This window comes from Thalassophryne amazonica, chromosome 6, assembly GCF_902500255.1.
Source record: "Thalassophryne amazonica chromosome 6, fThaAma1.1, whole genome shotgun sequence".
Lineage (NCBI taxonomy): Eukaryota > Metazoa > Chordata > Actinopteri > Batrachoidiformes > Batrachoididae > Thalassophryne > Thalassophryne amazonica.
The window spans coordinates 84917418-84939696 of NC_047108.1; the positions used below are offsets into that span (position 1 = coordinate 84917418).

The 22279-nt window shown below is 40.9% G+C and overlaps 1 protein-coding gene across 6 annotated transcripts in view; it reads left to right on the forward strand.

The window, feature by feature from the left end:
- LOC117512537 (metabotropic glutamate receptor 7-like) overlaps nt 1–22279 on the forward strand; it is a 343778-nt gene that overhangs the window by 166910 nt on the left and 154589 nt on the right. For 5 of the 6 annotated variants that reach the window (XM_034172646.1, XM_034172642.1, XM_034172644.1 and 2 more), the window contains exon 3: nt 15466–15601. In XM_034172646.1, coding sequence (XP_034028537.1) covers nt 15466–15601 — 136 coding nt within the window. Of the gene's footprint in view, nt 1–14041; nt 14060–15465; nt 15602–22279 lie in introns of those variants that run through there. The other variant, XM_034172647.1, reaches the window with a different exon arrangement.

Genomic DNA, 22279 nt, shown 5'->3' on the forward strand with positions numbered 1-22279 from the left:
CAAAATGATTCTTGGGTGTCAGAGAGAGATGCGTGTTTGGGCAACAACTGAAATTATCGTACATTTTGGATTTTTTCCCATTATTGATCGTACATCGTACAGAGGGCAAAACTATCGTACAAATACGATAATTATCGTACATCTGGCAACACTGCACCGGAGCCACCCATCCTCTGCGCTCCGGGACCTCCCACTTTACAAATTAAGCACTGCCTGCCACGAGATGCGCTTTGTTTACGTCCATGTGAGAAGAACGTGAGCCAATGAAATTGCAACATGGGTAACCCTGTCACTCTGGCACGTCGAAAACACAAAACGTGACGACTAAAATTATAGTATCGAGTTCGCAAAAAAATAGTGAATGATTTTGTTATATAAACAAAAATGCTAAATATTGGTAGGGACTATTTTGCCATCCCAAAATAATGGTTGTGACTTGTCCCTATGGTCCATATGCAAACCTACGCCCCTGAGCCATTCACTTTACCATCCTTTGCGTACTTCAAACATGTGAATGCAGAAGTACTTTTTTGGGATTGTCTGCATCATATTCTAGGAGACTAGAAGTTACTTAACTGAGCTATCGGACTGTAGCAATAATGTTGACCAGGGCGGAAATACTCCAAAGCATCAATGAATCAAATGCTTCCGAAAACTGGTTGGTTTAAATGCTAGAAACACTGATTACACTTTTTCCACAATTGTTTTCATGTTTTCTGAATCTGTGGCTCATTTTCCCCACAACCCAAAACATAAAACCACTAAAACAAACTACTAAATGCTGCATTTGCTTGCCAAAGTAAACATTCAAAGTTAATGATCTTTTTCCAAATTGATGTTTTGCATCAAAATAACACACACACACACGTGTGCGCGCGCACACACAATTATGCTTTTCTACCATCTGGCATTATGTTTTTATTTGTGTTCTACTGGAGACAGTTGCAGATGACTGTTGCAGTCATGTATATCTACTCAAATATGTATTTAAAAAATCATGTTATATTCAAACCCCAATAAAATAAAATAAAATAAAACTATTTTATTTGTGTCTGTTCTTGAATACAGTATTTTGGAGCACTTGTGATTTGAATGCAATACTTTATATATTCAACAGTGGAAAACTCACATTAACCCACATGAAAATGGCCCACAGACACTATGTAGTGTGTCCAAAAATGTAATGAAAAGAGTAGTGTTGTCGAGACAATGGTTGGCATGGTGATGGAGGATGCTTTGCTTGCTAATGGTTGGACACATGGTGATATTCCCTCCACTCCATCCAGGGTCATTCACAATGGTCCAGAATGTTCTCTTCTGTTCTTTTGGTTAGTTTAAAGCCAGCCTCATCAATAAAAACATAAATGGGCCAAATATGCAGTGGAATCCAGCTCTCTTTGAAACAGAAAACAAGACTATGTGAAAATATAGACTAACAGCAGTGTTGTGAAGTACAATATATTCAATTACAGTACGATAATGTGTATATACAGAGCTGATATGATAGCAAACAGTAGGCTATAGCACAGGGGTGGCCAAGTTCGGTCCTCGAGAGCCACCTTCCTGACACTCTTAGTTGTCTCCCTGCTCCAGCACACCTGAATCCAATGAAAGGCTCATTAAAAGTCTGCTAACGAGTCTTTCATTGGATGCAGGTGTGTTGGAGCAGGGAGACAACTAAGAGTGTCAGGAAGGTGGCTCTCGAGGACCGAACTTGGCCACCCCTGCAGCATATTATGTTATTGCACATATTTGTTGTGCTGTTTTAACCCTCTCTGACCTTTGCTTAAATGGCACTCTATCGACCTGATTCATCTGCTGAGTGATGATGAAGTCCATCTGATGATTTTGTTGTGTACTATCTTGTTTGCAACTATGTACTTCTGAATATTTCTTAAAAAGACCCTGGAGGCAAGCTAAAGTTGATAATTTTAATACATCACGATAAGGTACAGAATGTTATAGTAGTCTTTGGTGTAATAGACTTGGCACAGGTCCCCTTCATGGTGGAGAGTAGAGTTGAGATTATCACAAATCCTCCCAATGGAAAAGGCAGGGGCAGAGCCTACCCTCAGGCAGTGGACAGGGACCAGCTGGTGGCAGAGGGGTGGAGGAAGGGATATCTTGTTGTTGATCTGTAAACGGTAAGATATGTGACAGCATTGGCCTTTTAATAAATGTGCATGGTTCCCATTGGTTGAGCGCTGATGATGAATGGGGAACACCTGCTTTGTTTAGAGATTGAATGATGATGTTAATTAACTGATTCTTTAAGTGAATACTTAAAGATCTGAGCTTCTGGTCGAACGTATGCCATGCTGCATTTCTCATAGTCTACCAAAGAAATATTGTTGCCTTAGAAATGACTTACTATGGAAACCCGGATGAGAAATATCATTTGGATTGACAGGAAACATGAAATTTTGGCTATGTAGCATATTTCTCTGGGCATGATCCAGCAAACAGGTGCCTCAGTGTTGAGGGCCACAGCAGCAGAAGAAGCCAAGAGGTATAATGACTCCATTGTCTGCATAAGTGGATACCATCGAGGACACAAGTCAGTCCTGTAGTGTAGCCACTTATTTTTTTTGTATTTGCTTATTCGACACGGAGAAAGGGAGATGGCAGAAAGCCACTTGGATATTCGTCACCGTAAAAGAAGAAACCACATAAGAGCACTAAGGGTCTTGTCTTCGGCGGATGGAAACTAATATGGTGTTGAAGGGTCATCTACTGCATGGTGGCACCCATGTCCAAACCTGAGGTGAGCACCTCAGCAAGGATTACCATCTTCTACTTTAATCACCTGCTGCTGGTACATTTCGCACCTTCATTCAAAGATGTGGAGTACATTCAGAATGAGACTGGGAGTGAACTAGTGTCAAGTTATTGCAAGCAGAAACATTTTAATTTGAAATTTAAAAAATGAATAAAACAACACTTATTTTAAATGAATGTTTCTGTAGTGGAACATTAAAAAGTATTCAGTTTCTGGGGTTTCCTTTTTGCTCTTTGATCTGGTTCAAAGCCTTGGCTGTGATCCTACATGAATATTTAAAATTTCCAAAACTCACAATGTGTGTATAAAATGTATGTCAACCCAAATTAGAACATTTTGTTATGCCGCCAGAAAAATGAAAGGAGCAGCACTTCCTTATCTTCAAGGTGAGAAACATAATTGCTACAGAAATTTGGGGGTTGTTGATCAAGTGGATTTTGGTCTGTATCCATCAAATTCCTCTAATGTAGAGGGATTTTCTCTTTTAATAATGCAATACGGCGTAGCAGGTTTTGTAACCCTCCGGTGCATTTTCAGAACTGAGGCCCGTGAGAATGAATAATTGAAGCAGTTAATGTAGTGAATGACCTGTGGCACTCAGACAGATAAGCAGAGAACTTCCAAGAGCTTGATGAATTTAACCATCATCATCGTTAAGCCGTCTTTGATATATTAATCAAACGGGGTGTAGAGGGCAGGGGGTCGCTGTGAATTTTGTGCTCATATTACGCTGCGAATTGCTTCAGAAATCTTGCAGAACAAAATATCAAATCTCATTTCATTTGTAAACTGAAAGTTTATAGGCATCTCAAATATATAGAAATTGTTATGTGTGTGTGTATGCGTGCAGCCCATATATGGTTAAAGAGGCGGAGCATGGGTGACACCATATGAACCTTGCATGATAAATGAACCCAGAATATCAACAAGCTAAGCAAATAGCTGTGCTTTGGTTTGGATGTTGATAAATCACATTTTTGGGGGTTGCGTGGTGATTCTCATAACGCTTTTGCTTTGGTGTAGCCATTACAAATTATGACCTGCTTAGTTCCTCAGTAATCGTGGACTAACTTGACCTAACGTCCTCAAACTACCGATAGCTGCTACAAATCTTAACAATGCTAGCATCCAAAATGATAAAAGTAAGACCCTTTGGTTGCTCCCTTGTTTTTTCACTCGGGTCGCCACAGCAGATTTGATGTGGATTTGCATGTTGAATTGGCACAGGTTTTACACCGGATGCCTTTCCTGATGCAACTCCACATTACAGAGAGAAACTGACATGGATGGGGTTTGAACCGGGAACCCTCTGAAACCAAGCACCCTAACCACTTGGCTACCACCCCTACTTAGCAAAAAAAAAAAATGACACAGTTATATGCAAAGGTTTGGGCATCCCTGATCATTTTCATAATTTTCCTTTATAAATCATTGGTTGTCAGCAATTTCAGTTAAATATACATGCATCACCCAATAATTCCACTCGATGCAAATACTGGTGCATACACATTTTAGAAATTTAGATGATCTGCGCAAAGAATTAACCACACCAAAAGCCATGTTATTACAAATATTAAATAATAATTTTAATAAAATGCGCAAAAAAGACAGGACGTCAGAGTGGCTGCTGCGTGAATGTCAGACCGACTGCACCATCAACACATGACCAAAAAAAAAAGTCACCTCAAAATGCATGATCTGTCTGAATACCTGACTGTGTTAGGAGAAATAAGCTGTGCTGCACAGTGGATGTGATAATGAACATGATGACGATAATGACCGAAAGACAGTGAATACGCATTGAAGTTACATCACTGAATTTCATCTTCAACGTTCAAAACAGTTCATTCTCTGACTAATATAATATGTTGACTGCATTTATTTATATGTTTTAATCTTTTGCATGATGCATTCTAACCTAATCTGGTAGTTGCGCCCTCCTCTGTAACTGTAAGCAGCAGCCATGGTTGCTGGAGAAAACACTTTCTCTTCAAAGACTTTTATCTGTCTAACATCTGACATCTGCCGCCAAGACAGAAAAGCCCAATCCCAGCCCGCCTAACTGACTGACAGACGAGTATTCTGCAGGCATTTAATAATTTAGCCGTCATCGCACAGCTGCAGCTTTTACACCTGTGTTTCGCTCACAGCGTGTCCTGTGCTCTCGGAAGACGAGAGCTGCTCCAGTTTGCTCCTCTACTTCATCATCCTCTGGTCTCCGTCTGCACTTTTTGAGTGTTGTGACCTCCAGAGCACTTTTGCTCAATACTATTACGCCATTATGCCTCTTCACGCAAGCGGGGAGCCTCGTCTTCGTAACGGGGGAAATGCATTTTCGTGACACTTAAGCTCTCATTATTTTGTGCTTTTTCAACCAGTCGGGAATTAAAATGTGATACCTGTAAACAGTCGCACCGAGGAGTGCTGTAATTACACCATTCAGAAGTCAAGCCGTAGTTGCTTGAAACAGAAAAACACCATAAAAAAGAGGAAAAGCTGTGCACTGTCACGTCGTAAGCTCCCTGCCTGAACCTAAATCTCTGTGTTGAATTAGAGCCTTAGCAAACCCACTGACGCCGTGTTTCATTTTAACAGGATACCACAAACCCGCAGCTAGGCCGCTGGCAGGAGCTGCATTTCTATGTTTGGTCCACTTAAGTTGGATAACTGCATCCGCAAGGTCTTCTGGCACTTAAAGCGCTTTGTCTCCTATGAAGCGATATCCCACATTGCCCCTGCTGATTCTAAGAAAACAGACATTTAAGAGGCGGTAAAAGCAGCTGTCATTTTGCGATCTGCTGCCTTTAGAAAGCCTCTGTAAACTGGGACTCGAGATGTGTGATCTGCCAGCTAAAAGCTGTTTATATCATAGTAAAGAGCCTGAGGAGGCTGGCAATTAAGAGATTCCTCTCATTTCTCTGCCTGCTCAGGGAAACTCACACTGAAATGTTACTGGGTAGGATATTAAATGCTTGAGTGGGAGAATTTTTAATTGGTTTGAGTACAGCGTTGTCACTGACTCAAGTCAAAGACTGCTGCCTTATAGTTTGCTCGGTCTTCATGAAAACTTAGGCTTAGTACGGACTTTTTGAGTGTCGTCAGTTTAAGGACATTAGTTTGGTCAAGGTGGATTAATAAGTTATATTCAGGGTGACCAACTTAAAATGGTTATTCATATGAACAAATGCAATGCTTGTTAAACTTGAAATTACATTGAGGGTTGAGGATCCCAGTAACTGGAAAACACCAAGGGAATGTATCTTCAAGAGGTGGGGATGGACCAGTCTGGGGCCTGGGTGGTTGCCATCCAGGCACCAGATTGGTTCTGTAATGTGGTGGATGCTGCAATATGTGTTGACATGTGGTGCAAGCGCATGCATCCAGGCTTGAACTTTCTTGGCATGTATTCTATTAAAGTGGTTCTCAATGAACTGCTCTGATGTTTCTCAAGTACTTGTGGACATACAAGATAAGGACATTGATCAGACAACCGTTTGTCTTGTGGACAACCTGCTCTACCACTTGAACTGAGCCCATTCAAGAACCAGACAGAACACTGATCCATCCATCCATGTACCTTTACATATCTGTTTTAGTTTTTTTTTTGTTTTTTTTTCTGGATGCTTAAATGTTAACATCAATACAGTAGCACTACCTCTACCTTTAGTGACATGAAATTTGGGGTTCCTCAGGGGTCTGTCTTAGGCTCCCTGCTTTTCTCCCTTTATATAGCACCCCTTGGGCACATATTGCGGCATTTTGGGATTACCTTTCACTGCTATGCAGATGATTGTTATATATGCCGATAACTGCTGGTAATCCCGTTCACATAAAATCCTTAGAAGATTGCCTTGCAGCAGTGAGAAGTTGGATGTCTAGAAACTTCCTACTTTTAAACTCTGAAAAGACTGAAATGATGGTTCTTGGTCCAGTGAGACATCGGCATCAATTTGACCAGTTAACACTCAGCCTAGGCTCGTGTGTCATACATCACACTGACAAAGAGGAACCTTGGGGTAATTTTTGAACCTTCGTTGTCCTTTGGCCTCCATATTAGAAATATTACTAGGACTGCTTTCTTCCACCTGCGAAATATAGCAAAGATTCGTCCCATCCTGTCTATGGCTGATGCTTAGACCCTGATCCATGCGTTCATCTCTTCTAGATTGGACTACTGCAATGTTCTATTTTCTGGTTTACTGCAGTCTAGCATTAGGGCTCTCCAATTGGTTCAAAATGCTGCAGCCAGACTTTTGACACGAAGCAGAAAGTTCGACTGCATTACACCCATTTTGGCGTCTCTTCACTGGCTTCCTGTCCCAGTGAGATCAGATTTTAAGGTTCTGCTACTAACCTATAAAATTATTCATGGACTGGCACCTCCCTACCTAGCTGACCTAATTAAACCTTACGTACCGGCCCGGGCTTTACGTTCTCAGGGTGCAGGAATACTTTGTGTCCCTAGGGTGAATAAGAAGTCTGCGGGTCACAGAGCTTTCTCTTATTGTGCCCCTGTTCTGTGGAATGATCTCCCTGTGTCAATAAAACAATCAGATTCTTTGGAGACTTTCATTAGTTACTTCATCCAAACCATCAACATGTTTATTAGACCCCATTCCTACCAGGCTGCTCAAGGAACCATTATTTAATGCTTCGATCTTAAATATGATCAATCTATCTTTGTTAGTTGGCTATGTACCACAGGCTTTTAAGGTGGCAGTAATTAAACCATTACTTAAAAAGCCATCACTTGACCCAGCTATCTTAGCTAATTATAGGCCAATCTCCAACCTTCCTTTTCTCTCAAAAATTCTTGAAAGGGTAGTTGTAAAACAGCTAACTGATCATCTGCAGAGGAATGGTCTATTTGAAGAGTTTCAGTCAGGTTTTAAAATTCATCATAGTACAGAAACAGCATTAGTGAAGGTTACAAATGATCTTCTTTTGGCCTCAGACAGTGGACTCATCTCTGTGCTTGTTCTGTTAGACCTCAGTGCTGCTTTTGATACTGTTGACCATAAAATTTTATTACAATTTTATTATTATAAATTATTACTATGGCAGCATGCCATAGGTATTAAAGGCACTGCGCTGTGGTGGTTTGAATCATATTTGTCTAATAGATTACAATTTGTTCATGTAAATGGGGAATCTTCTTCACAGACTAAAGTTAATTATGGAGTTCCACAAGGTTCTGTGCTAGGACCAATTTTATTCACTTTATACATGCTTCCCTTAGGCAGTATTATTAGACGGTATTGCTTAAATTTTCATTGTTACGCAGATGATACCCAGCTTTATCTATCCATGAAGCCAGAGGACACACACCAATTAGCTAAACTGCAGGATTGTCTTACAGACATAAAGACATGGATGACCTCTAATTTCCTGCTTTTAAACTCAGATAAAACTGAAATTATTGTACTTGGCCCCACAAATCTTAGAAACATGGTGTCTAACCAGATCCTTACTCTGGATGGCATTACCCTGACCTCTAGTAATACTGTGAGAAATCTTGGAGTCATTTTTGATCAGGATATGTCATTCAAAGCGCATATTAAACAAATATGTAGGACTGCTTTTTTGCATTTACGCAGTATCTCTAAAATCAGAAAGGTCTTGTCTCAGAGTGATGCTAAAAAACTAATTCATGCATTTATTTCCTCTAGGCTGGACTATTGTAATTCATTATTAGCAGGTTGTCCTAAAAGTTCCCTAAAAAGCCTTCAGTTAATTCAAAATGCTGCAGCTAGAGTACTGACGGGGACTAGAAGGAGAGAGCATATCTCACCCATATTGGCCTCTCTTCATTGGCTTCCTGTTAATTCTAGAATAGAATTTAAAATTATTCTTCTTACTTATAAGGTTTTGAATAATCAGGTCCCATCTTATCTTAGGGACCTCGTAGTACCATATCACCCCAATAGAGCGCTTCGCTCTCAGACTGCAGGCTTACTTGTAGTTCCTAGGGTTTGTAAGAGTAGAATGGGAGGCAGAGCCTTCAGCTTTCAGGCTCCTCTCCTGTGGAACCAGCTCCCAATTCAGATCAGGGAGACAGACACCCTCTCTACTTTTAAGATTAGGCTTAAAACTTTCCTTTTTGCTAAAGCTTATAGTTAGGGCTGGATCAGGTGACCCTGAACCATCCCTTAGTTATGCTGCTATAGATGTAGACTGCTGGGGGGTTCCCATGATGCACTGTTTCTTTCTCTTTTTACTCTGTATGCACCACTCTGCATTTAATCATTAGTGATCGATCTCTGCTCCCCTCCACAGCATGTCTTTTTCCTGGTTCTCTCCCTCAGCCCCAACCAGTCCCAGCAGAAGACTGCCCCTCCCTGAGCCTGGTTCTGCTGGAGGTTTCTTCCTGTTAAAAGGGAGTTTTTCCTTCCCACTGTAGCCAAGTGCTTGCTCACAGGGGGTAGTTTTGACCGTTGGGGTTTTACATAATTATTGTATGGCCTTGCCTTACAATATAAAGTGCCTTGGGGCAACTGTTTGTTGTGATTTGGCGCTATATAAAAAAATTGATTGATTGATTGATAGCGGCCAGCGATCACCTTAGTATTTCTTCTGTTTTTCTTGTTGATTAATGCTGGCAAATTATACAGTATTTTTTGTCTTTCTGATGCCTGATTCTGTTTTTTCTCTGTTTAAGGTGCAGCTCCATCCAGAGATGGGAGTTGTGTTTGTGATGGCGACCCTCCTGTCCTGTGCACCAACAGCAATTCTTGTATATTCGTCCGTGAATTATTCTGTGAATTATTTCTGTAATTTATATTTGTAGCATGGCCTAAGCAGAGGGTCACCCCTTTGAGTCTGGTCTGCTTGAGGTTTCTTCCTCAGAAGGAGTTTTTCCTTACCACTGTTGCTCTGGGGGTTGGTAAGGTTAGACCTTACCTGTGTGAAGCGCCTTTAGGCAACTCTGCTGTGACTTGGCGCTATATAAAGCAAAATAAATTGAAATTGAATTGAAATTGAAATTGGAAGCAAAATGTCAAACCATTAACAATTGTAGCCAACACATTTACCGGGTGTGTCAAACTGAATGCACACCCTCTGCTTTATATTTAGGTTGTAATCTTACAACACTTTTTCAAAACCGTAACCACAGCTCATTTCTTTGCACTCACTTTGCAATAGCACCCCACCAATCTTCTACTATTAGCTCCCAGTGTGTGTCAGCGTCACACCACGTGACTGGACCTAGGACAAACATATAAACATATCGCAGTGTAATGCATTATCAATGTCTTTAAAAAGATAATTGTAAGAAATTGTAGTTGGCCCTTTGCTCGGACATCTAAAAGTGACCTGGTGTTATCTGTAATGTTGCACTTACTTGTCTTTGTTCCTTTTCTCTTTTGCTCTCTCCAATATCAACCTCCACTGTTGCCCAAACCAAATCTTCTAACGTGTGGCCTATTCATATGGCTCATGCTCTTATTTCTAAGTGAACAAATTGTTAGTTCTACTGCAGCGGGTCTTTCATCACTCGTACTAGAGGCACTCGAGTGCTCTACTCGATCCTGTGAAGACATTTACAAAACTCAATCAGTAAGTACACAACACCAGAGGCATTTTATTTTTTTGTAGGCTGCCATGAAGCTCCGCTCTGGTCCGTAACGCAGCTCAGAGTGTGAGAGGGCTCCGCCTCTTTTTATTAATTCACACCAGCGCTGTAACATTGTGCATAACAAAATAGTGCCAAACTACAGGTGGCAGACATCGCACTCAACACCCCCACTCGATGGTGCCACTCACTTTTGTCATAGTGCTAGTTTCCAAACATAAAAGAACAAAACTTTGTGGTAGATTTTATGAACACATCTGGAACCATGTTCTCTGTCAGACAATACACCAACACACTTTTACCCTGCAATACATTGGACCATATGAAGTGATACTTAATGTCCACATGTTTGCTCCTTTGGCGATTTACAGGGTTCCTTGCAAGGGTTATCCTCGAATATAGTTATCACTCTCTCAAAACTTTGGTCCATGTCTTTTAATAGTTGAGTTAGATAGAGCGCTTCTTGAATTGTAGCGGCCAAAGCTCCATATTCCGCTTCACATGTTGACAATGAAGCGGTGGTCTTTGTTTTCCATGAAACAATAACATAGACTAAAGCAATAGCCCATAGTGCTCTTTCTGTCCTCAGCATCATTTGCCCAGTCTGTGTCGGAGTATCCCATCAGCTCTAGTTTAGTGTTACACTTGTTATAACACAACTCATAGTTCTTAGTCCCTTGTAAATATCTGTAAATATCCTTACACTCAGCCATGCCAAACCTTTCCAGTATTTTCTTGATGTATCTGGACTGATTCATTTTGATAGTGCCCTCTTTTTGTTTGAAATCAATCCCAATAAAATGAGTGAGGTGTCCGAGAGCATTCATTTTGAACTTACTTTTTAGTTCCTCTTTGACCTCACTTAAGCACACCTCTTTGCTTGCATCCACAACTATATCATCAACCCACACTAACAATATCACTTTTCCTTTGTAAGATAGCTTAATGTAGATGCAATGGTCAACTTGGTTCTGCACAAACTCCTTTTCAACCAAAAATGTATGGAGCATCATATTTTAATTCCTGTCAGACTGTTTAAGTCCATACATGGATTTATTTAGCTTGCACACAAGTTGCACACTATTCTTTGGTTTAACCTGGAAACCTTGGGGTTGGCCCATGCAAGTATGCTGCCTTAACGTCCATCTGGTTTAGTGTAAGGTCATGCTGCGCAGCCAGCTGTATCAGCACATGTAGTGACGTTAGGTTTTCAGTCGGCGAGAACGTCTCTGAATAGTCAAAACCCTCTACCTGACTGTATCCCTTTGCAACGTACCTGGCTTTGTACATCTTATTCCCTTTATCATCGTCTTTAAGAGCATACACCCACCTCCCCCCACTGTCTGTCTACCATCTGGTAATGGTACAAGTGAGAAGGTGTTATTCTCATTAAAAGATGCCATTTCATCTTTCTTTGCTCTTTGCCACTTTTCTGATATTGGCGATGCCATAGCCTCCTTATAGGTCTGTGGCAGCCCAACTGTAGCTCTGTAACAGCAGTCAATAGTTAACTCATTACTTTGCATTGCACATTCATAGTCCTCCAGGTATTTAGGTTTCTTTCTAATGCTTCCTGTGCTACGTGTCAGTAGCCAGATCTGTGTCATTGTCTCTGTCCGAGTCTTGCTCAATGTCTGCATCTCTCTGTTCTGTTTGTTTTATCACTGGTTGACTAGCTTGACCAGGTGTAGTTACCCACTCTACGTAGAGGTCCTCTGATTGGTCCACGTCAGTCTGTGTATGGCTCTCAGTCATGCTCTTTGAAATGAAGTGGACCAGTCTGTGTTTTTGAACCTTGTTTGTTTCTGGAAAATAAACCATGAGAGCAAGTGAATGACCATCAAAACCAACAAAAATTCCCTTTTTGCCTTTTGGATCAAGCTTTTTCTTGTTTTGCTCATACACCATACACTGTGAACCAAACTTCTTCATTTTTGACAAATCTGGTCTTTTTCCTGTAAAAAGGAAATAGGGTGTTTCTCCTGCTCTCTTGCAGTAACACCTGTTCCTTATAACTGCAGCTGTCCTGGCTGGCATAAGGCCATAACTCGTTGGGTAAACCTGACTCGATGTGCATGCATCGGACCATTTCAAATATTGTGCGCCAGTTCCTCTCCGCAGTCTCCATTTTGATGGGGGGAGTAGGGTGCTGACCTCTCATGTTTAATAGCATTGTCTCTCGATAATGACTCCTCTGACACAAATTCGGGCCCATTGTCTGATCTCAGACGTTTGACTTTGCCGTAAGATACTCTGTTAGCCAAAAACTGCTTGGTGGCCTCAACTGCCTTGTTTTTGTTTCTGAGGAAATAGATATAGATAGCACCAGAAAAATAATCTGTAAAAGTGATAGCATATTTGTACCTCTCAGATGACTCTGGGGCAATAGGCCCGCCCAGGTCAGGATGTACCAGCTCTAACGGCTCTTTAGCTCTTACATCACTTTCTCTATTTCTACTTTGGGAAAATTTACCCTGTAGAGATGTTTCACATTGGTCAGGTCTGCCTGTTTTATCTTTGATTTTCATGCCATTAACAACCGCTTCAAGTTTTACAATGTCACCATAGTTGCAATGACCCATTATTTCATGCCAAGTTTTCAGATCAAAAGATACACTGCAGGAGTCCTCACTGCTTACATCTTTCTCTGTCACAATGTCCAGATAGTACAGTCTGTCCTTTACCTTCATTTTACACGTTGTGCCATCAGAAGGAACATTTTGTTCTTATTCTTCTCAAAGCTGAATCTTGCTCCTTTAGAAGCTGCTGCGTCCACAGACAGGATGTTCTGTGGGTATCCTGGGATCAGGAGGGCGTCTGTGAGCTTTACACTCTCCACTCTCCCATTGCAGTCAGTCAGCTCAATCTGCGCGTCCCCTCTTTTCATGACGTGGTTCTTGGGCCGGAAAGTCTCATCGAATCTGTTGAAGGCTCTCTCGTCAGTCATAATGTGGGCCGAGGCACCGCTGTCCACCAGTAGACCTCGCTGCTGCTTACCATGAGGTTGCCATTCACTCACTTTGAGCACAAAAGTGTCTTCTTCTTCTTTCACAGTTTTATGTCTGTTTTTACCAATGAAAACATCTTGTCCAGTGTCTGTAATGGTGGCCACCTTGTTTTGTGGGCAGGCCGCTATTTGATGGGTTTTCTTTTCTTTGCTATGGCAGTCTCTTGCTTTATGTCCCATTTTGTCACAAATAAAGCATTCAGCTTTGAAGTATTTCTTCTCCTTATCTTTAAACTTGGGACTGGACGTTTTGCAATTTGCAGTCATTACCTACTCTGTTGGGGGCCAGCTGCGGTAACAGAGTGTCATCCGTGAGTCCTTTTAACACAATTGCCACCAATAGTCTATCCCAGCAGTCATAGGGTGGAGGCATGGTACACCCTAGACAGAATGACAGTCAGTTGCAGGGCCACATATAGATAAGCAAACACATAACCTGCATGTCTTTGGATGTGGGAGGAAGCTGGAGCACCTGGAGGGATCCCATGCAAACAAGGGGAGACCATGCAAAATCCACACAGAAAGGCTACAGGTGGGAATCGATCCCAAGACCTTCTTGCAGTGAGGCAACTGTGCTAACCACTAAGTTAACGTGCTGCCTGGTGCTACATAATATGGTGCTACCTCATATAACCCAAGACCTGTCTTTGTTCTTTACTCCATTGTTGTTCTCATGTCTCTTTCATAGACATAGAAGCAGGTGCACGTGGACAAGGCAGGTTTCAACCTTGCACAAAGGGCCTCAGCAGGGGGTCAGCCAATCCTGGACACATGCAGACCTACACTTGCCTTATTTCTGGAAAACCCTCCAGAACAGATGGAGTTCTGCACTACAAGCACATCTTCATTGTTTCATTGGACTCCATCGTGGTGGTGTACAGAAGCAAAAATACAAAAATGGTCACTGTCAAAATATTTGTGGACCTGATTATACATGGGTAATTATATAGTAGTGGAATTCCAGTCATAGCAAATTTTTAATGGTGAGCCAATATATGGCTCACCATTAAATTACAATGACAGTAAATTGTCATTGTAATTTCTTGACCATGTAATTGCTCATAGCTGTTTGCTGTATTACGTGTTACACTGTACGTCTCTGGATGTAGCATGGACACGCCAAGTGGACCTGCCAAGTCAGGCTTTCGCTGTGATATGGGTGCCTGGTCTAAAGACCATAAATGCATCAGGTGGACTGGACACAAGCAATAACATCTCATTCCGTTGTTCCCCACTTTGCACCAGGTGGAACATAGGACCCCCCCTCCCATCCCCCAGTTCATGCAGTATCTTGGGTGTACTCGTGTAGAGTATCATATCACGTGTTTATCCACAAGGCTACAAACATGAGCATGTATACTGTGACCCATTTAATTTCACCTCATTGAAGATAACACTATTTTTTTAATGAAAGATATCAATTTTCTGCTCTCCCTGATAACAAGCAGCTAAAAATAACCTGAAGACAGCGATATCTATCAAACTGCTAAAAGCCAGCTGTGATGATGTGCTGTGTGCCAAACATGCAGCAACAATCCAGCGACACAGTCTCAATCAGTACGTTTCGTTCTGCACAAACTCATTAGTGGTAACCTGTCTGAGCATGATTCATCGTCACCACTAATATCCTTTCCTTTTTTTAAAATTATTGCCAGCTTTGTCATCGTTTTGGTTCCGAATCACTCGTTTAATAACTTTAAATGCAAAGTTGGTGACAAGTTGTTGGATTTTGTAACATCAAATGAAAAAAAAAAAATCTGTGACTTTCTGTCCCTCTTGGTGGGGATCATTGGATTTGTTTTTAGCAGATATGCTTAATCTCCTACTCTAAAAAATGATTCTGCTGCTCAGCTGGAAGGCACGGTTTGTGCAGTCTGTGTGGCTGTTGTTTTGCAGATCATAGCTAAAATGCAAACATATACACTGGTCGACTACCATTTAGTCTCTAAGCACTGAAAATCTCATGTTTGTGTTTCAGGCGTGTTTTTGGTTCCTTGCGGTTGAGATTTCCACAGGAAGAAATCCAGATTTGTGTGTGAGAATTAAATTATGAATCTGTCCCTGAGGCCTGATTGTTTATTTGTGTCTTCTTCTCATTAAAAAAAGGTGGAATCTGCATTGCCCAGTCATTGAAAATTCCTCACAACCCCAAGATGGAGGATTATGACAAAACCGTGCAACAGCTCCTGGAAACGCAGCACTCGCGGGCCATCATCATCTTTGCCAGTGAAGAAGACATACGGTGAGACATGTTGGCTTCATCCGTGTCGTTGGAACAACCCAATCAAACACTGTGTTTCGGCGTATTGACTTGCTGCCATGTTGAGTTTTTTAAATGTCTTAAAGAAAGGCCACAGGTGCAGATTTGCCATGTCAGCGGGATCTGTGTTACGCAAACTCTCCTCCAATAATCCCAACATGTCTCGGAAGTAAACCAGGGAAGGAATGTTTCATGCACAACGGTATCTGGTAGAAAATGTCCCTGGCCCTTTATGTATTATATTTTCCAGAGTATAAATCACATTTTTACCCAAGGCCATCAAATATGGCCATCGGGTATTACGAAGGCTTTGCATCTGTCTGCCTGTCCTCCTGTCCGTCTGTCTGTGGTCAGCATAAGGTCCTATTACTGCCACAGTGTTCAAATTAACAGGGAAAATTCTTGGGACACAGACCTTGGACAAGTTCAAAGACTGCTAAGCGGTAAAAAGAGGTTAAAAAGTCACATTCTGTTTCAATTTGTTCAGTTTAGTTTTTGGGAGTGACGCCAATCAGAGTAGAGCTGCACCGTGACATCACACTCTGGTTGCTAGCTGTAAATTCCATTTCGTTGGGGCTGTAAATATAACCTCTCCGTCATATATTATGTAAAAAGCTAGTGAGAAATAAACACTTCTAAAACTGAAAATACTGTTTTAGGACCCTAATACAGCTGAAGTGATTTAAAAGACATTTAGCGGATGTTAGCATGTACACTAATGTCCGCTAACTCAAAGCTACCTTCCATTCTTTGCAAAAGCTCATGAGAGAGCGAGAGGGGAGGGGGAAGTTTCTGTATTGTTATTGAACATGTACAAATTGTATGTAAGAAAATAGGATCTTAATAATTACTTAAACAACTGCAAATTATAAAGAACACAATGCTCATATAGCATTGCATTATATTTTGAATTTGGGAAGTCCCGTGACTCATACTCCAGTGCAATTTAGTATATATTCAAAATTCATGTGTTCATTATTAATAATAATTATAATTAGGGATGTCCCGATCCAATCACATGGTCACAAATCGGGCCCGACCACGTGGTTTCAGACTTGATCGAAATCGGACGTTGCATCCCGATCAGGAATCTGATGTAGATTTTATCCTCATTATTTTGATCAGCGCTATTTCAAGCTCATTATTGTAGAATAATGGGCCTTTCACGTGTTGGAAGCATCAGAGGTGTCAATAATCAGTCTAAAAAGCATTATTTTCTATGAGACGTGTTGCTTTTTAGAGGCGTCAGAAGCGTCGCGTCAAAACTCGAGCTTAAGCGACACTTCTGATGGGAGCGCGCATTGCCGCTTGTCGGCAGGCTGATGTGGCCAAAGTTCAACCCAATCCAACTTTTGATGCTCTGAGCTGTGACATAGCTTTGCACTGTCCAATAGGAACGACGCGTCGGGCCAAAACACAGAAGACTAGTGGCAGAAACAACTGATTTGTACAAAACAGATCGGTGCAGAAACCACTGATCTGTACAAAACAGAAACGTGTCACAGGACTGTGCATTTATAGAGCAGTTTTCTGAAGAAAAATCCTTGGAAATGTTTTTTTGTTGTTGTTTGTTACCTCAAAATTTCTGATTACTGTTAAAAAAGGTTTAGAACACTTGTAATCAAAATAGCTAAATCAATAAATGGTTCTTTAGAAACCTTTCATCTGTAAATTAAAACTACGTGCTATTTCAGATTAGATAATTTTTAACATAAGGAATCTTGGACATTCATTTTTAGACAAATAAAATAACATGGAAATTTGTACTTTTTTTTTTTTAAGTCTGGTAGATTATTACTTGATTGTTCAAGCTACCTCAAGGAGACGTGCACTGTTTAAGTGATTAAATAATAAAATAAGGTGATTAAAATGAAAATATTATATATTTAGCATTTGTTCATTGTTCGTTCAGTTTTTTAAAGTATCGGATCGGGACTCGGTATCGGCAGATACTCAAAATCAGATGATTCGGAATTGGATCGGGGCCAAAAAACCTGATCGGGACATCCCTAATTATAATAACTATTTACATTGGGCTTTACAAGAAAGGCGTTACAAGAAAAAGCACTAAAGAGATGGTGGTGGAAGATATCAAAGGCCATACACTTTTCACTCATGGTGCCAACAACATGACACTTAACTAAAGTGAATAAACAACTGAACTACAAAAACACAATAAATCAGTAATGCTAACAATACTGTTAAACTAACATGAACCACAGTAACAACATTTAATCAAATCATCATCAATTATATTTATATAGCGCCAAATCACAACAAACAGTTGCCCCAAGGCGCTTTATATTGTAAGGCAAAAGCCATACAATAATTACAGAAAAACCCCAACAGTCAAAACGACCCCCTATGAGCAAGCACTTGGCGGCAGTGGGAAGGAAAAACTCCCTTTTAACAGGAAGAAACCTCCAGCAGAACCAGGCTTAGGGAGGGGCAGTCTTTTGCCTTACAATATAAAGCGCCTTGGGGCAACTGTTTGTTGTGATTTGGCGCTATATAAAAAAATTGATTGATTGATTGATTTTGCTGGGACTGGCTGGGACTGAGGGGAGAGAATCAGGAAAAAGACATGCTGTGGAAGAGAGCAGAGATCAATCACTAATGATTAAATGCAGAGTGGTGCATACAGAGCAAAAAGAGAAAGAAACACTCAGTGCATCATGGGAACCCCCCAGCAGTCTAAGTGTATAGCAGCATAACTAAGGGATGGTTCAGGGTCACCTGATCCAACCCTAACTATAAGCTTTAGCAAAAAAGAAAGTTTTAAGCTTAATCTTAAAAGTAGAGAGGGTGTCTGTCTCCCTAATCCGAATTGGGAGCTGGTTCCACAGGAGAGGAGCCTGAAAGCTGAAGACTCTGCCTCCCATTCTACTCTTACAAACCCTAGGAACTACAAGTAAGCCTGCAGTCTGAGAGCGAAGCACTCTATTGGGATGATATGGTACTATGAGGTCCCTAAGATAAGATGGGACCTGATTATTCAAAACCTTATAAGTAAGAAGAAGAATTTTAAATTCTATTCTGGAATTAACAGGGAGCCAATGAAGAGAAGCCAATATGGGTGAAATATGCTCTCTCCTTCTAGTCCCTGTCAGTACTCTAGCTGCAGCATTTTGAATTAACTGAAGGCTTGTCAGGGAACTTTTAGGACAACCTGATAATAATGAATTACAATAGTCCAGCCTGGAAGAAATAAATGCATGAATTAGCTTTTCAGCATCACTCTGAGACAAGACCTTTCTAATTTTAGAGAGATTGCGCAAATGCAAAAAAGCAGTCCTACATATTTGCTTAATATGCGCATTGAAGGACATATCCTGATCAAAAATGACTCCAAGATTTCTAAAAGTATTACTGGAGGTCAGGGTAATGCCATCCAGAGTAAGGATCTGGTTAGACACCATGTGTCTAAGATTTGTGGGGCCAAGTACAATAACTTCAGTTTTATCTGAATTTAAAAGCAGGAAATTAGAGGTCATCCATGTCTTTATGTCTGAAAGACATTCCTGCAGTTTAACTAATTGGTGTGTGTCCTCTGGCTTCATGGATAGATAAAGCTGGGTATCATCTGCGTAACAATGAAAATTTAAGCAATGCTTTCTAATAATACTACCTAAGGGAAGCATGTATAAAGTGAATAAAATCGGTCCTAGCACAGAACCTTGTGGAACTCCATAATTAACCTTAGTCCATGAAGAAGACTCCCCATTTACATGAACAAATTGTAATCTATTAGATAAATATGATTCAAACCACTGCAGCGCAGTGCCTTTAATACCTATGGCATGCTCTAATCTCTGTAATAAAATTTTATGGTCAACAGTATCAAAAGCAGCACTGAGGTCTAACAGGACGAGCACAGAGATGAGTCCTCTGTCTGAGGCCATAAGAAGATCATTTGTAACCTTCACCTAAGATAGCTGGGTCAAGTGATGGCTTTTTAAGTAATGGTTTAATTACTGCCACCTTAAAAGCCTGTGGTACATAGCCAACTAATAAAGATAGATTGATCATATTTAAGATCGAAGCATTAATTAATAGGGGAGGTGATGGTCTAGTGGTTAAGGTGTTGGGCTTGAGACCAGAAGATCCTGGGTTCAAATCCCCGCCTGACTGGAAAATCAAGCAAGGTCTTTAATCACCTATTGCTCCCGGTGTGTAGTGAGCGCCTTGTATGGCAGCACCCTGACATCGGGGTGAATGTGAGGCATAACTGTAAAGCGCTTTGAGCGTCTGATGCAGATGGAAAAGCGCTATATAAATGCAGTCCATTTGTCCAGTACATAAATGCAGGCTGCTTCCTTGAGCAGCCTGGTAGGAATGGGGTCTAATAGACATGTTGATGGTTTGGAGGAAGTGACTAATGAAAGTAACTCAGACAGAACAATCGGAGAGAAAGAGTCTAACCAAATACCAGCATTACTGAAAGCAGCTGAACATAAAGATATGTCTTTGGGATGGTTATGAATAATTTTTTCTCTAATAGTTAAAATTTTATTTGCAAAGAAAGTCATGAAGTCATTACTAGTTAAAGTTAAAGGAATACTCGGCTCAATAGAGCTCTGACTCTTTTTCAGCCTGGCTACAGTGCTGAAAAGAAACCTGGGGTTGTTCTTATTTTCTTCAATTAGTGATGAATAGTAAGATGTCCTAGCTTTATGGGGGGCTTTTTTTTATAGAGCAACAGACTCTTTTTCCAGGCTAAATGAAGATCTACTAAATTAGTGAGATGCCATTTCCTCTCCAGCTTACGGGTTATCTGCTTTAAGCTGCGAGTTTGTGGGTTATACCACGGAGTCAGGCACTTCTGATTTAAGGCTCTCTTTTTCAGAGGAGCTACAGCATCCAAAGTTGTGCTCAATGAGGATGTAAAGCTATTGATGAGATACTCTATCTCACTCACAGAGTTTAGGTAGCTACTCTGCACTGTGTTGGTATATGGCGCTGACGAACATAACAAAGAAGGAATCATATCCTTAAACCTAGTTACAGCGCTTTCAGAAAGACTTCTACTGTAATGAAACTTATTCCCCACTGCTGGGTAGTCCATTAAAGTAAATGTAAATGTTATTAAGAAATGATCAGACAAAAAGGGGTTTTCAGGGAATACTGTTAAAGTAGACCTGCATTGAAATAAATGTGGTCAGATCTCAGAAAGAAATAGCTGATATGTATTTATAAGACCCTTATGAATGCAGTAAAGTAAATCTGTAAGCCCAAATTTGTAATTCAGCGGAGAAATGTTCGTTTAAAAATGACAAATTTGCAGCTAAAATTTAGCCTTCATGAAAACAGTTTGTATATCCGGGTCATTTCCATGATGTCGGGGAGAAGACGACGCGCTTGTGCCTTCAGTCCAATCAAAAAAAAAAAAAAAAAGCCTTCAGTCCGATCCCGCATTGAAATTGATTTTATCTGTTAGTAATGTTACTGTTATACACATCCTGATTTCAACATCCAAAAGTAAGCTGCAATGAATGCGAGATACAGCTCTGCATGCTCAGATCAGCGGCGACATCGACAACGGGTGACGTTCTTCTCCGTTCTTCTCTGTTTTGATGCGGAGCAGCCAGTAACACCTGTTGCCCGCAAGGACAGACTGCTTTCGGCAAAATCTGCAGCGCCGCACGATCTCGGTAATCGGAGCCGCAGAGCTCCGTGGCCGCTGAGAGAGGTTTATATCTTTTTAATAACTTGAATTCTTTGCAGGTTCCACATTGGTACCGCGTGACGGTAACACCGGAGGCTAAAGACAGTACATTTTCAATGCGACACCACTCAATCAAATGGGCATATGGAAAAAGTCCCCAAAAATCATTTTCAAGCAACAATAAAAGAAGTGTATACTCACCAAACGTACCGCAAGACAGCGGAGGTCGGTCTTGAAGTCCTGAGTGATTTCTCTCACCAGGCGCTGGAAGGGGAGCTTGCGGATCAGCAGCTCGGTGCTCGAGGACCACAATGTAAATAAGCATCCATATCCATATTGGAAGCGTTCTTGTGTTATCCTCTGTGGTATTTTTATGTATTGTTATATAATTTTATTGCTGAATAAAATAAAATAAAATTCTGGGAGCAGTGGATTTCTGTTAGCGGTGGATCTCTCACAGTGCCACGGTGCCGTGAGGCTTCTTCACGCCGACCCTGAAACTTCTGCAATTGTTCGCCAAATGCACGAAGTGTAATCACAGCGGCCACCGCGTTGTAATACAGAATAGCCACGGGACACAAAATGACGTGTCCGATACGTCACATGAAAACCCTTTATAAGAAAATAAAAAGTTGCTTTTGTAAGAGATGCAAACTGACGGAAATCCACAAATTACAGTTGGCGCGCGCAATGCATGCTGGGATAGGGTCTTCTCTTTGACGTCTCAGCAGCATCCTGGATGTGCTGACAGTTTTGCGGAAGGCTAAATTTTAGCTGTAAATTTGTCATTTTTAAACTAAGATTTCTCCGTTGAATGACAGATCTGGGCTTGCAGATTTACTTTACTACATTCAGAAGGATCTTATGTGTAAATATAAGTCATTTTTTGGTCCAAAGATCTGACTGCATTTATTTCAGTGCAGGTCTACTTTAAGTCTTCAATTTCTATGCCATATGTCAGATCAAGATCTAAAGTGTGGCTAAAGTGGTGGGTG